Source organism: Megalopta genalis, chromosome 8, assembly GCF_051020955.1.
Source record: "Megalopta genalis isolate 19385.01 chromosome 8, iyMegGena1_principal, whole genome shotgun sequence".
Lineage (NCBI taxonomy): Eukaryota > Metazoa > Arthropoda > Insecta > Hymenoptera > Halictidae > Megalopta > Megalopta genalis.
The window spans coordinates 7,213,585-7,231,000 of record NC_135020.1 but is presented as its reverse complement, the minus strand read 5'-3'; the positions used below and the strand labels follow the sequence as shown (position 1 = coordinate 7,231,000).

The 17,416-nt window shown below is 39.6% G+C and overlaps 1 protein-coding gene across 1 annotated transcript in view; it reads right to left on the bottom strand.

Moving 5' to 3' along the window:
• Positions 1–17,416, bottom strand: part of LOC117225141 (uncharacterized) — a 65,930-nt gene that overhangs the window by 37,696 nt on the left and 10,818 nt on the right. The window contains exon 2 of the mRNA XM_033478460.2: positions 16,977–17,397. Coding sequence (XP_033334351.2) covers positions 16,977–17,144 — 168 coding nt within the window. The 5' untranslated portion in view covers positions 17,145–17,397. The remainder of the gene's footprint in view (positions 1–16,976; positions 17,398–17,416) is intronic.

Here is a 17,416-nt window from a genome sequence, read left to right as displayed (position 1 = left end):
CGGAAATGTAGTTTGTGAACGCAAATCGTAAACGATTTGCGCAAATTGCTCACGATTTTATGGGACACTGATTTCGAATGTTTCGATGCATTGATTTCATAACACTGCCAAATCAGAGATCCTAAAAATCACAGAACTTTAAAATATGTATTTTCATGATTACGTTAACCGCTGTGTTATTAATCATATTCGATAATTCTAATCCATCAGAGTGATTTCTTCGTTAATCTTTCTGCATGCTATTGCACTAGAATAAAGTTTAGTATGCTTCGTTTCTGAATCTAATCAAAGAAAGGGTGTCATTCATATGCATATAACGGACATGCCAGTCAACCTATTAAAAGAATTAACTATTCACTGTATTCAAGACGGCTACTAAAAATCAAAGTCTGCATTTACTAAAATTAAAACGTTATTAATGCTAAATAGAAACTTGCTCTTTAAGATGATAATGTTCGATAGAAATCAAAATGAGACAATGATTTCGTTAATGGAGACAGAAAATAAATCTTTTGGTGATTCAAGGTCGTATGTGTATCGTTATTGATGTACTGTTTCCTTTTGTTTAAGTGAAAGAGTACTAATGAATTAAGAAAAACGATTAGAAAATTAATATATAATTTGCATGAGAAAGAAGAAATTAAGAGAAAAGTATTAAAACAGTAAAAATTCATAAGTAAAGATATAACAATCTTTCATTAATCTTTCATTATTCTTTCATTAATACAAATTTAAGCAGAGATAGTTCGCTGTAATTGAAATAATATTAGCTTTAATTCTTTGTGCGTTGTTTTCTCGTAACTGTCATTTTCACGACCTTTTCGTATATATCGCCACAATGAAATCTTATGAGAAAGATTAGACCTTGATACATGTACAAAGACAAGATGTTACACGAGCTAACTGAAGCACATTGTTTCAATCTAGACAATGATCATGAATACATAATCTAAAACGCCATCTAGAAATCAATATGCAGTCGTAAAACCAGTAACAACTGGAAACTAGTCTATTTACGAGGTAATCCGACCGTTCTTATTTACGTACAAGAAAAGCTTATGTCTAACAAAAACTTACCACGTGCCAATCTAGTTAAGGTTTAAAAATAAATATGACAAGGATGGGGCCATCGAGGAAAGTAACCAAAACTTTACGATCTCGTAATATATTCAAAATTAAACTGTGAATCATCATCCGTATTCAGATTATTTATATATTATATTATAATATAATTATATATTATATCATAATATATTATATATTATATTATAATATAATTATATATTATATCATAATATATTATATATTATATTATAATATAATTATATATTATATCATAATATATTATATATTATATTATAATATAATATAATATAATTTATATATTATATTATATTATAATTACTATTTATATATATATATATATTCACGATTATATTATATTAACAATAAAAACCACCGAATGATTTCAATCACAATACAATAAATTCTCCCCAATTATCCTTCAGCTTGTGAACAAAAATGTACAATTTGGGAAGAGGAGATACGATTATCAGAGCATTGCGGCGCGTTTTTATAGTTACCGATCGTCAACAACTATAAAAACCGTATCTCCTCTCCCCAAATTTTTCATTTTTGTGTACAACCCGAGCGTCAATTAGGCAGAATTTACCGTATTATCAAAATCGGCGATTTTTTTGGATGAAATATCCTGCGAGAGACTAGAACACACGCGCAAATAGCAACACTCCAAAATCGAACTTTGCTACCATAGCGACGTAGCAGAGCTGAACACAGTCCGAGAAGTAACAACAAACAGGAAACCGTCGCGTCGTCGACATTGGCGCGTAGAAAAAATTCCCTTTGAGTCAGCCCGATGAAATTATGAAAACAATGCAGCCGAGCTAAACACGCTGAGAAAAGAATCTAAGGAACAGTGAGCACGCGGTCGCACAATCAATAAACAAGAGGAAATGGTCGTCGATTTAGAAGTTAATCCGACGACTTGAACGCTCGCGTAAGATGCGATTACGCTGCACGTGGTGCATCGCCGACGCAATTTCGCACAGGCTTAATGCCTTCTCCACACAGAACTATCTCGTCGAACGTTCTTTCGCATGCGGTTGAACTACGAAAAAGAAGAAAGAGGCAAAAAAACGGAAACGCGAATAAAAAGGAGGAAGAGCGAAAGAGAAAGAGAGGGTGAGCGGGGGGAGGGAGGAGAGAGAGAGAGCACACCGTGTGCACGACTCGCGCGATTATTTCCCAGGGAAAAAGGCGCGTGTCAGCGCGCGGAGGTTTATGACAATGGGGATGGGACGCCGGGGCTCGCGAGAAGGGGGACAGAAAGCGCCTGCAATCTCCGGGGTACAGTGAATCAACCGCCATAAAATAGCTGCGTGCAAGCATCTTAATGGGACCGCGGGCCCACTATCTTCCGGGGATCAAACGCGGCGTTTAGCATGCATCAACTCGCGTAACGCGTACGCGCCGCGCGTCCTACGTGCGCTACAGAGAGCCTCTTACCTTTTTACGAGACGCCGAAACGGTAAATGAAATCATTAGGGTGCGCTGACCCGCCTATCCGAGCCTATTACATCTCGACGATGCGTGCATGTCCCGCGATCATTCGAGCGTCGATTACACGAAGCTGGTTTATTCGCCGCTCATCCCGGTCAGTTATCGAGGCGACGCATTTTCTTTCGCTTGATCTGCAATTTGAAACCTTCGCGACCCCCGGGTGCGGGTGGTTCTCGTTGTCGAGAAAACCGAAGACAGAATCGCGCGACGTTCTGTTCACGCACGGCGAAAGTGTACAAGGTAAGTCCGAACAGCAGGGGCCTTGACTGTTGTAATCGATGTTCGATCTCTGGCAGACGTAGGAGTTGCGTGTCATCGGACACCTAGTCTTCGCGATCTCCGTGAACGAATCTGTGACGCGTACGGAGAATTTTCCGACGTGCGCCAGTCGGCCGGGTTCGCTCTGTATATCGTGAGTCAAGTACCTTCGAAGGAGATATGAAGACAAACCTCCTGGAACCGCAGCACGTACGAACACCCCCACTACAGTTTTTTAAGGAAATTTTGGGTATATAAGGGGCCCAAACGCGACTAAAGAGCAGGATTAGTTTCAAGTCAGTTTCGTCGTCAACCGACGAAGGAACGCTAGCGAGATTGAGTCTGATTCTCTTTCGAGCATTTCAACCGAGTACGTACATCGTTACAAGGTTATAAGCCCCTGCTTACCCAGTGCGATAAACTGGGACCGCGATCTAGAATCTGCGATACATACACATAGAATTGTATTAGACTGAAAGCTTGTAATATACTATCTTTTACCAGTCTATCGAGTTGTGAAATTCAATTATTCCATTTCCTGAATCGAAGCAGTAGTTGGTACAAACCCATAGAGATATTCCTTTATATATTAGAAGATAGAGATAAAGATATTCCTTACGATGCAACGAAACTCTAAATCTCTATCCTACCATACCTAATGACGGCCCGATGATGAAATAAATATCGGCCAGTTCACGAACATTTGCCCTTATAGTGGCGCCCCGGTGATGAAATGAGTATCGGCTAATTCACGAAATTTCCAATCCTTCCAGTGGCGCCCCGGTGATGAAATAAGTATCGGCTAGTTCACGAAATTTCCAATCCTTCCAGTGGCGCCCCGGTGATTAAATAAGCATCGGCTAGTCCACGTCATCCTATTTAGTGGCGCCCCGGTGATGAAATAAACATCGGCTAGTTCACGAACATTTACCCTTATAGTGACGCCCCGGTGATGAAATGAGTATCGGCTAATTCACGAAATTTCCAATCCTTACAATGGCGCCCCGGTGATGAAATAAGTATCGGCTAGTTCACGAAATTTCCAATCCTTACAGTGGCGCCCCGGTGATTAAATAAGCATCGGCTAGTCCACGTCATCCTATTTAGTGACGTCCCGGTGATGAAATGAGCATCGGCTAATTCACAAAATTTCCAATCTTTACAGTGGCGCCGCGGTGATGAAATAAGCATCGGCTAATTCACGAAATTTCCAATCCTTCCAGTGACGCCCCGGTGATTAAATAAGCATCGGCTAGTCCACGTCATCCTATTTAGTGATGCTCCGTTGATGTGATAGACAATGACTAGTTCACGAAATATTTACCCTCATAGTGGCGCGCCGGTGATGAAATGAACATCGGCTAATTCACGAAATTTCCAATCTTAACAGTGGCGCCCCGGTGATGAAATAAGTATCGGCTAGTTCACGAAATTTCCAATCCTTACAGTGGCGCCCCGGTGATTAAAGGCGATTCACTTACGTTGAATGTAGGAAATTCCAATTGAAAATTTAAAAACGGTCATTTGACCGGTCCTGGTAGGAATAGTGTTAAATAAGCATCGGCTAGTCCACGTCATCCTATTTAGTGACGCCCCGGTGATGAAATGAGCATCGGCTAATTCACGAAATTTCCAATCTTTACAGTGGCGCCCCGGTGATGAAATAAGCATCGGCTAATTCACGAAATTTCCAATCTTTACAGTGGCGCCCCGGTGATGAAATAAGCATCGGCTAATTCACGAAATTTCCAATCCTTCCAGTGGCGCCCCGGTGATGAAATAAGCATCGGTTAGCCTACAACACCTTACCTACCTAGTAAAGCCCCGGTGATGAAATAAGAAGCATCGGCTAGTTCACGAAAACCTATCCTAACCTAGTGACGATCTGGTGATGAAATAAGCATCGGCTAGTTCACGCAACTCCTAGCCTTATAGTGGCGCCTCGATGATGAGATAGGCATTGGTTAGTCCACGCAATTCCTCTACCAAATTCCAAAATCACAACCAACCTCCGGCCACGCGAAGCTGCCTGGCCCTCGGCTCGTACCAGAGATTTCGAGTATGTGAGGCTGGGGCCAGCTGTGGGCCGTTGGGCCTCAGTTCGCGGGCCCTTCGGAAATCTCGGGTTTATGATAACAGCATTTGTTATTGAGACCGAAAACAAAAGATTCTAAACACTTAGCCGACCGCACGCGCCACAAAGACCTGTACAGTTTCCACCGCGCTTGGGAAAGCCAAACTGCGCTATCCACCGCGCATTTTTCTGAGGTAGCGCGGACTGAAATTCGCTATTTGAAATCAAAAACGTCCGAAAATTATTTATGTGATCAATTATATCTTACGGTAACAATTTCGCTCAACGATTTCACATATTGCTTATACAAAATTCGAATTTAAAAGTTTATAATAATTATTTTTTAATAGTTATACAAAAAGTATAGGTAATAGAGTCAGAAAATTAAGGACAGTAAAGATGACGGATAAATAACGTAACTCAAATATGAAACAAAAAAGCAGTAATATATCGTGATGTTCAGGCATTGTGTTGATGCATGCAGTTCGACCATATGCTTCGGTTCAACTCTGATATCATCTTCTGTCCAATCATCGACGCCATTGACAATAACATTTGATTCCGAGTCATCGGCGGAATCATCTTCCGATTCACTCAAAAGGATTCGTCGATTAGTCTGATATATGGGAACGATGGTGCTATTATTGTCGTCAACTTCACAATCACTTATCAGTAGATCAATGTCTTCAGAACAGTCTGATAGCGTGTCCATAAACAACTCATCACTTGAATTGTCACTCATGTTTCTGGACATTTTTAGGGATATTTTTTCTATACTTCGTTTCACACCACTTGTTGAGAGTCACAGCAAAGAGCTTGGCTTCTACACTAATATTTGCAAGTTGAGTGGAGTCTTATATATTCGAAAAAGTCGTGAGAGTGGGATGTAGGTAACATTTTGTTGTACTCTACAGAAATAAGAAGCTCTATAGAGAGAGAGAGAGAGAGAGAGAGAGAGAGAGAGAGAGAGAGAGAGAGAGAGAGAAAGAAGCGTTCCTCAGGTCAAAATGGTAGATCTACCCGATCAGTCGGCTACCGACTAGCTTGGAAATAGGTAGATCTACCCGATCGGTCGGCCACCGTCTAGCTTGGAAATGGGTAGATCTACCCGATCAGTCGGCTACCGACTAGCTTGGAAATGGGTAGATCTACCCGATCGGTCGGCCACCGTCTAGCTTGGAAATGAGTAGATCTACCCGATCGGTCGGCTAAGTGTAAAAAACGGGAAGCAAGCTTTCTCTTTAATACTATTAGTACGCGTTGGAACGGTTTTCTCAAAAATAGCTTTTACTGTTGCTTGTGTCAAACCGTTCGTTGAGGATTTGTACGGCCATCATCCACCGTGCCATGTACCGATGATTGCTACAATAATGATGCTCGCTATCAACAACAAACGAAATGGAATCGACAACAATAATGATCGCTAAATCCATCCGCGAGGAGCTCTTAAGGATACAAATTTATCTTGTAAGGAGAGGAACATTTCCTCGAAGACAGTTTCCCCACTTCTGCAGGTAACACGATTTTTGGACGCACCTATAAACGAATAAGAGCATGCGACTACCACACCACCCGAATTCATCCACAACCACCTGAATTCATCCACAACCAGTCACGACGAAACCGAACTGACAACGAACATGTTGCAATGTTGTATAGTAAAGAATACATCACAATACGATATTGATGTAGCTCTCCTAAAACACAGCATCCTATAACACTGTTTTGCTCTAACACGATAAGAAAATTGCGAAAACCTTCGTACGACACTACACTTCTACAGCACTGGATAGCATGATTTTTGTTTAACATATTCAAAAACTAAATAACCTTGAAATAATAACGGGAAAGAATAATGAACTATAGTGTCTTTACGTAAAAATTTAATCATTATAATTAAGGGTATATAAATATATAAAAATTGTCTATCTTCGTACCATGAAATCTACAGTGACCCTGTAAGAATCAGTAAACAAACCAAAATTACAATTTTTAAATAGGTTTTTTAAAGCAAAAAATCTGACTAAAGAAGAAGATTCAGAAAGTGAAAATGATATTGGTCAACCGAAAAAACGTTCTCGTTCGGTTGTACTGAGTAGTCGACGAGGAATTTTTTAAATTAAGGTTACATTAAATGAAAATAATATTCTTTGTTTTTTTTTCGTTTTATGTTATACATACATTTTTATTTTTAGTAAAAGTTAAATTGCTCATATGAAATCAAAAACAAATATTTGTTTTTAATAAGTTTTCGGTACATAACCCCCCTTTTTGTCCTGAGTTGTACTGATCTCATTCGATCAGCCGGACTCATTCTCTCCTACACAATTCGCATACCAGTGCGAACGCGAGATATCAGAAGCGTCAACATTACAGACACGGCGCGCACAGATGATATATATCGAATTGATAGAAACATAGAGAGAAATGTGAAGAAAAACAAGAACAAACGTGCTCGTTAATCGGCGCTGTACTAATTAATCCAGATTGGCCGTCAGGTGGAAACAGGTTCTTCGATAACTTCACCATGCTGGTCCGGCTGGAACAGGCACGGGGCAGGAAGCATGACATTGAACAAACGCAAGCGTACCGAAAGCCCCTGCGACGCCAAGGCACCGATCGCGATCGTTCAATTACCTAAGATTTGTCACGCGCGCACGTAACACATGATCGTAACAGGGCATGCGACACGGCGCGCCGCGGCGCGGCGGTATTGCACAAAAATGGTAACGGTAGAACGGGCGCCGTAAATAGCTCTCGTTATCGACTGGTTAAACCGGTGATTTCCGAATTCAGGATCCCGGCAGCGACATTTGTTTGCGGAATAGATCGAGAAAGAACGAGAAAGAGAGACAGATCGAGGCGTATAGAAAAACGCGGTTTTTCTATATCGTTTGTTCATGGAGATTTTCGAAGTACAGTTTTAGTCCTTAGGACGTGTTCACACTGCCTTGACTTTTTATTCGCTGTACGAACTAATCAAGTCGTTTGAATCGATGAGGAAAATTAAGAGTAAAAGAGAAAGGGAAGGAATGGCTCAGCGGGTGAACCAAAGAAAAGAGAGAGAGCCAAAGAGAAGTGCAATTAATAATAAGGATTTTAGAAAATAAATAAATCAGAAATACATAAAGTAAAAAATGATGCGTTCACTGATTACAGTAAATTCTCCCTAGAATGCCAAATTTCAGTTTGTTGCGAATTTTCCTGTGCTAGTCGAACGCCTATGTAATTTATTGCTACGTCGATGCTTGGGTTCGACGGAGTCGGTCAAGCGTGTGATGCGGCACGCGACGCGGCTCCTTTGACTCGAATTCCCGGAAGACAACACGAAATGGTCTGTTGGGTGTGAATCAGGTAAGGAAAACTGCGGAGCTACAAGGTACGTGGTAAGACTAGGTACACGACCGTCGAATCGTGGTCTCCGAATTGCCTTCGAATCGTGGAAAAAAGTTAGAAATAAGAAAGTTAAGTCATTGCTTTTATTCTAACATTACTATGTATTCATATTAATGTACATCGGCATGCTGACTTCTGCCTTTTTTGCCGACTGTCCTGAGTTTCGTTCTCTCTCTCTCGCTCTCTCTCTCTGCCCCCCTCTCTCTCTCTCTCTGTCTCCCTCTCTCTCTCTGTCTCTCTCTCTCTGTCTCCCTCTCTCTCCCTCTCTCTCTCCCTCTCTCTGTCTCCCTCTCTCTCTCTCTCTCTCTCTCTCTCTCTCTCTGTCTCCCTCTCTCTCTCTCTCTCTCTCTCTCTCTCTCTCTTCCTCTCTCGTTCTCTCTCACGAGATGTCAGCAACTATAAAAACGAATCGCGGGGCACTTTATTTCGTTCCTTTTACGCTTGTAAATATAATATTAATCTACACGACACGGAAAATTTCGCTCGTAATATTTCGCAGTATATTCATTTTGATAGGTTGTAAAACAGCATATGCGGCGATGTCGAAGCAATTCGTGTTTTCTTTCTCATTGGCGTTCAAGTATCATGAAAATAAAATATGATCGAAGCGATTCTCTCTCCTCGTTCAGAAGATGTAACAAAGGTGGCGTCTATCCGCCAATGGCGTTTCTCCAGACATTCACCCTAGCCATATAACGTTCGTTACTCGCACCTTACACGAAAATAGTAAAATTGATTTCATGCACGTTGGAATATAACGTCACGGTATCATAATAATCCGTTCGAACACACACTGAAACAGCAGTGACAGTGAACATTCTAAATTGTTAACTGGATGATTTCTTAGGTACTGAACAGGTTACGCATCTGCAGTTTTCCAATAGTTATATTGAAGTTGGGGGGAGATCAGCGGTTAAAAATGTCTGAAAACTTTGTTCAAAAGCGACAGTGATTTTATTTAGGTTTTATTTTATATAGGCGGAATTATTTAGGTTTGTGTGATGTAATTACTTGTAAGATTGTTTTTCAGAGGAAAATTGTGAGAAAAAATGTCGAGCTTCTTTTGTAAGCTCGGTCAATAAAGAGCCTATTAATAGACAGCAGAAAAGAGTATCAATTAGAATAAAATGTATGTACAAATGATTTAAAGAACAATGTTCGAACTGAGTATTACAGAGCAGCAAAGTGCAATGTTATCCCATAACCTTTTAGGCACGACGCGCCGCTATAGTGGCTTTCGCGGATGTCATCTCTCTGGACGACGCGCCACTATAGTGGCTTGCTCTAATAGCTCACTCGCTCATCGTTTGAATCAAATAATCGTCTTCATATCCATTGTTTCACACTTCTTTTGTCTTCACATCGATTTACAACAGTCTACAGGGTGTCCCAAAAATGTCTCGCAATCCGGAAATGGCGGGTTCCTCGAATCATTTGAAGCAACTTCTTCCTTTACAAAAATTTTCTCCGAGGCACCGTTAACGAGTTAGTAACGAAAAACGGTGACCAATAAGAATCGAGTACGGCTGACGCGAGGCGGACCAGCCAACCAGCGCACAAAGCCCAGTTCCGCTCATTGGCTCGATCGCCTCGCGCCAGCTGAGCTCGTCTCTCATTGGTCACTGTTTTTCGTTAATAACTCGTTAACGGTGCCTCGGAGAAAATTTTTGTAAAGGAAAAAGTTGCTTCAAATGGCCTGAGGAACCCCCCACTTTCGGATTGCGAGACATTTTTGGGACACCCTGTATATACAGTATCAGACTCTGTACAGTACACATCAGACTCTGCCGTCCAGAGAAATAGCCTCGCGCAGAATTCAGCCGTACCTAAAAGGTTAATGTGTCCACGCTGTCTTGGCTGCTTACATTGCACACGATGTAGAAATTCTACTGAAAGAACATGATGCGTAAAGCGAACAATTAGAACAAATGAAACGCGACGGATGTTTGGTGTCATCCTAATTTCAGAACTCGACGATCGTTGAAATCAGTTATCGTGGAGAAATTGTCTTACATGTATAACAAATTATATGTATGTCGTCCAGATTTGACAATTGATTGTTTGGATCCTCCTTTATATCAGCTTTACAGCCCCAATTAGCGCGTGCTTAACGTTTAATTAGTAAGCCGCCTAAGCTGTTGTATACTCGCAACTGGTGTAATGGCTTTACAATGACAGATTGTAGAAGGCGTTACATTCGCACGGGAGTCGCCTAACGCGTAATTAACGCATTCCACGCCGATAACACGCTCCGGGCGTATTTTCCTGTTTCACGGCATCAAGAACTCTCACTGCGTTCCCTCCATCCTACCTGAACCTGTCGGAAGATCATCGCACACATGCGTTGCATCGACGATCCTATCGAACGATAGAACCTGATGCAACTTATAATCTTAAACGGTGCGGATTATTATACGGTTCGTTTCGAATCGTGAAGACGCGTGTGCGGTCATGCTTCAATTCAGCGGCTACACTTTTAGCACCTCGATAAAATGATAACGTCCTTTTTCGAGCACTACGATTCGTTCTCTAATCCTCTCTCGTAATTGATTTCTTCATTCCAGTTTACTATTAGCTCTGATCTCACTTCCGTTCCGAATCTTCCTGACATACAGATGTTCTTTATATTTCCGTACCCTCCGTTTTACTTCATTTCCTTCTCATATTCTGCTTGTATCACGTGTATTCGTAATCTTCAATTTCTTGTTATTTCGCTGATTAGGTCAGTGCAAAAATGACCGATTTCGAGCGGCAACATTGAAGTGCAGAAACTCGTTTCATTAACCATTTCCTCTACGGTTTAAGCGATTGAAACGTTTTCATCGTTAATAATGCTCTAAAGGGCGAAGATAATATAGTTTTTTTTTATTGGTTATGTGAAATCCGTGTTACATCACAGGTCTTAATATATGTTAAGAGAAATAACAGCATCCAAATTTCATAACTGCTGCTCAAAATATATTAACAAACTCGCAACGATATTACAGAACGAAGGGTTAATTAAAACGAGAACCATCACAATTAGCCAAGCAGAATGACCGAGATGGTTTACTGTAATTTCTCCCTCAAATTGCGCACGAAAATAGACAATTTGGGAAGAGATTATTTTCAAATCGTCGGATTAACTTCTAAATCGACGACCATTTCCTCTTGTTTATTGATTGTGCGACCGCGTGCTCACTGTTCCTTAGATTCTTTTCTCAGCGTCTTTAGCTCAGCTGCATTGTTTTCATAATTTCATCGGGCTGACTCAAAGGGAATTTTTTTACGCGTTAATGTCGATGACGCGATGATTTCCCGTTTGTTGTTACTTCTCGGATTGTGTTCAGCAATGCTATGTTGCTATAGTAGCAAAGTTCGATTTTGGTGTGTTGCTATTTGTATGCGTGTTCTAGTCTCTCGCAAGATACTTCATCCAAAAAATCGCCGCTTTTGATAATACGATAAATTCTCCCTAATTGACGCTCGGGTTATACACAAAAATGGAAAATTTTGGGAGAGAAGATACGGTTTTTATAGTTGTTGACGATCGGTAACTATAAAAACGAGCCACAAGGCTCGAATAATCGTATCTCCTCTTCCCAAATTTTCCATTTTTGTATACAAGCTGAACGTCAATTAGGGAGAATTTACTGTATTGTGTTTTGGACAATGGAATTTTCGTAATTCAAAAATAGAATGATAAAATATTACATAGGAGAAAGTCGAAAACAATCTCGATTTCTAAAGAACATTAGAGCACCGTGTAAATAGTTCCAGCTTCAGTCGTATTCGATGCACATAAATAAATTAATACCACGTTTCGCTTAACTTAATACGATCCAGGAATCAATGATTTCTCTTGTACGTTAAAACTTTCGCTATTGTCACGCTTGTCGTCCAATACAACGAAGGGGGGGGGGGGAGGAGAAAACATTGTCGAAAGATTAAACACTCCTCGGAGAAAGGTAAAATGTCCAAGCCCTCCAGCATCGTCGACTAAAGTGCTCCCTAATCGTCGAATCAGATAATGCCGCGCAAAACGACGCAGCCGCGACAGCCGTTTAACAAACAGGAATCTTTCGTAAGAGGAAGCTTTCCAAGATTGATCCATCGACTTCACTTTCACTGCTTCCATCTACTTAAGCGCGACGCTGGACGCGATCCGATCGGTAACCCCGACTGATTAATAGCCGCGACCAGTTGTCCATGTTTGAACAGAAGCTGGCTCGGGTTCTACCCGGCTCGATCCATTAGGTATGTTTGTAGACGCTCGTCTAAGCTGACCACCGGACCTATATGGAGCGCAGCTTTAATTTCTTTGACAACCGGAAGTCGGCTTTTCATTCTACCGTACTTGCGCCTCATTATTGCACACAGGGTGTCCAGAAAACTATAATACCAGTGGAAAGAATCAGCAAAGAAGTTTGCATGTAACGAGATTGAAAATTCGCTTCGTTCTCCGAGTGTCTGCGCTTGATTACTACTTGGCTATCGTGTCTGACCATCGTGAGACGGTTCTACTTAAACATCGCCCTCGGCACGACGATTACTATAGTGTTATGTGCACAGATTTATTCTTTCTGCTAAATCGAAAGTTTCGAATGAAATATTGTTGCGGTGAACTTCACTATTTTTTGTAGAAAATTGTAGCTTATTACGGCCATACTTTATTGGATTCATTGTCCGTTTCGAGAACGGAAGTTTCTTTTAATTTTTTATTTTTTATTTTTAATTATATATATCTTTTTTATTTACCTCCGGATGTACTATACCTGGGAAATATTTTATGAATATTGTTGAAAGACTTATTTGAACGGTTAATAGAAATGAAAATTAGTGTTAGTGTTAGAATGAATACGGTATATAGAACGATATTTTTAAAGAATATTAATAATATGATTACGTTACGTAAAAATTATAAAAAAATATAGTAGCACGGTGATACGTTCTAACAGTTTTTAATACTTCGAACGATAAAGATTATTATTTATATATTTCAAGCAGTGAATATAATGTGAAAAATTTGCAATTTAACGCGTACAATAAAACTATCGAATGGATCAAACAGTTTCATTTTCGATTCTTTCTTGTACAATTATCGAAATGGCAAAAATGTGTTCACACAAAATTTTATAATAAGAACTATACGAAATCTGAATAAGTTTAATTTTATCATGTTTCCCGTTGAAAATATTTGTTAATATCATTACTGTGCAAACAACCGCATCCTAATGCTAACTGTATTATTTCAATTATTAGAATTGAACAAAATATTTGTACATGTATAATTGCAATGATAAATCTTAAATATTAAAAAATATTTTAATAGTTGTAAGAATAAATCTGAAATATTCAAAAATATTTATATAGTTCTAACGATAAACCTCACGCATTCAGAAATATTTAAATAGCTCTAACGATAAATCTTAAATATTCAAAAATATTTATATAGTTCCAACGATAAACCTTACACATTCAGAAATATTTAAATAGCTCTAACGATAAATCTTAAATATTCAAAAATATTTATATAGTTCTAATGATAAACCTCACGCATTCAGAAATATTTAAATAGCTCTAACGATAAATCTTAAATATTCAAAAATATTTATATAGTTCTAACGATAAACCTCACGCATTCAGAAATATTTAAATAGCTCTAACGATAAATCTTAAATATTCAAAAGTACTTGGACAGTAGCGAGGATAAACGCTCGATTCCTTTGATTTCATACCATCTGGCCAACCACAGTACTGTTCACACATAAATCGTGCCTCTTCGAAGTAGAAGCAACCGGCAATGATCAGACCCATTAGGCTGCGATTCCCATTTTCGCGGAAACGAAGCCTGACGAGGAACTGATTCTCCGCGCGTCTTTTTACGCGTAAAACCTTTCCTATTAACATAATAGCGTGGTCGGTCCACGCCAGACATCAACCACGCTGCCTCAAACAAAACCGTAACCGCGCGCCGCAACGATGTCCACATAAATCTATTTCTGATTGATTGAAGATTGAACGATGTTTAAAAGAATCTGCGCGCGCTGTTCTTTCATTTGAAGAACCGGTGCTTTATACACGGCTAATGATTGCAGGGCACACACACGCGCCGCGTACATAAGAAGGCGACTCTTTTTTCGCGTCCACGAAAGGTGGGCTGAGCTAATACGCGCCAGTGTATAGTTAACGAGCACTGTTAGGAGCGGGTATTCTGTTTCCTGACTTTCTGGCTCACGTGACCGTCTGGGCACGAGGTCGCTCGTTAGCGCCGACACATTATTTAAATGCCGATCGGCAAAAAAATCGCGCTTTTACCCCGATCGAGGAACACATCTAGGCGTTTAATTAAACGTTTCTTATGAGTGCCGGCGATTTCGAGGAATTCGACCGTAGTCGATAAAGCAACAATCACGGATCCGATTCTTTTCAGATTGTTATGGCATTTACTTGTTCAGGCTTAATTATCTCTTTATGGTATCTGGCTGGAACGACGTGCATGTTGCTGAAAATGGTAGGCCGATTGCCTAGTTAGATAAGGACACGTTCAACAGGCTACGCAAACGATCATCGTAACAAATGGCTCTTCAATAATAGGTATTAGCGATCCTCAAGGTTTCCACGACCTCGGCCGGTCTTCTATCTCACGAGCCGTTTCAGACCGTTCCGGAAGTGAACGAACCTCTTCGAGTCCACTTTCACGAATTAAAATCATTTTCCACGTTAATCCTCGAACGAGAGATCATGAGGCCGGTTGCTGGGTATTTTATGATTCATGTTATGCACGGTGTTTCACGTGAAAGTAGCTGTCTCAATATCACTTTTAATTGTCATGGTTTAACAAACGTTGCAAATGCGATTCGAGTGCTATACGGCGGCGATATTTTTCTGCAAATAAGGAAATCTTTTTGCTGTCCGTTATCGTGTATTCGGAACAATCTATGTAACTAGTTTTCCTTCGAACATCCAAGCTACAACAAATGTTACATTCTCCAATGAAATGATTTTCTTAATATTTCATTGTTCAAATTTTTCAATGCGAAACTAAATAGCGAAGGTTGTCGAGAAACCGTTGCACCAACTGACAGTCGTATGACAGCAAAATTTAAAGCACCGTGCATTATTATTAGTCTGCAGATTCGATGCATTTACAGCAAAATTTGGTAAGTGAGATACAGTAATGAAGATGCTAAAAGAATTTTAAAACTTTTTTTGAAAACAATTTTGAAGCTACAGTGGGCCACAAAAGTGTTCGTACACATTTTAAAACACAATAACTTTTTCAAAACTGGAATGAAAAGAAAAAAACCCTCGTTTTTTAACTTTTTTATCTGAGCTTATAACGAAAATTTAAAAAAATGTCTCTTTTAGATCTCGGTAATATATGCGTGCTGAAAATTTTTCCCCATTTTAAAATTGGTGATTGTCTTATTTAATTATCAGTTATTTCTGGTACAAAACGCAATTTGCCAGCACACAGCATGCAAAAAGCGGAAAAAATAAAAAGATGTGCAAATTGTGCTAAACGCCGCATAGAAAATAGGACGCATAATATGTGCAATGTTCATCTTTGCTTCACAATCAAAAGAAATTGCTTCGCAGAATATCGTAATTTTAGCACATCATTTTGTATAGTAATTATATTTCATAATTTTATATTATTTTACTTAACATTTTGTTATAATAAACCAATAAATAAAAGACATTGCATAATAAGGCTAACCATAATTTGTGTTACCTTTATAGTCCATTGGGAAAAATATTTCCTATAAAATTCCAACTACACATTGTTATGTATTTTTCTTGTGATTTTTATTTATTTTACGTCTAAACAAACTAAAATAAACAGTTACATACTAATGTTTACTCTTAGCAACCTTACGATCCTGTAAGGTTCTGTTAACCCAGAGTCGAGCTACAGACGTTGAAGAATTTTAAAAACTCTAACCGTGGTAAAATTGCGATTTTTTTGCGATCTTTAATTTTTTTTTTGTTGTTGTAATTTGTAACAACGTGAATCGATTTCGATAAAATTTTCAACATGCATATAAGTTATCGAGATCTGCGAAAGACGATTTTTAAATTTTCGTTATAAATCTAGATAAAAAATTATTATATATTATATTATTATTATACTGTATTATTATATTATTTTTTTGTCACTCCAAGTAATAGCAAAATTTAAAAAAAGCATTTCGGCCATCGTCTAGTAGGCTAGTCCCTCTATCGTCTATAAAAAATTCCAGTCATTTAGTTCAGTTTTAAAATAGACCACTGTATTTATCAAAGTCATACATACATACTCTAACTCTTGTTTTGTAACATTGATGTGGACAATTCTTATTCTGCATAAAAATCCGCAGTCTAATTATTACAGATAACTAGTTCGTATAAATTTGTAAAACGAAGTGATTACTAGGCTGCGGATCTTTATGCAAATGCTATTAGAACGTGTACATTTCTACACTTTCTTACATGTTAAAAATCTGCGCATGCCATAGATACGCGAAGATCCGTAGTCCAGTGATTATTGAGGAATACCGTTCCAAGCGTGGATGAGTAACCTCGAAATGTGCAAGAGTATCAATCTTTGTGCTAATTCAGCCGACACGCCGTAAAGACGGCAGATATATCGAGACACAATATAATAGGTTTGCAAACGATCAAATAAATAGAAAAAGGTACAGACCTGTAGATAAGGACTGGCAGCCGACAAAACGAGGCGGTGCGCAAGGAACCTTTGACCATCGGGACAGCAAAGTGCAACGTCGGCGAACCTCTGGGACAGCATCGCCTCCTTCAGGAACTCCCCAACATCCGGTGCCCTCCCGGAAACCCGAATCACTTCACCCATCATGCTCCAACTCGATCGAAGTCACTGTTCACTGATCGGCCACGAGATTCGGAACAATCACCGACAGTTCCAACATTTCCCCATAACACCCGGTATACTCGTGCTACAATTCCTCGATCGACGATTCCTTCTCGTTTATCACTTCACCGCGTCGGCAATTATCATTCGACGTCGGTCTATCGAAGTCCCTCGACGCGTTGCCCGGAACTCGAGCTAACTATCCGAGCAACCATCGACATTGGTACAGAACACAGCGCTACAAGAGAAAGACACAG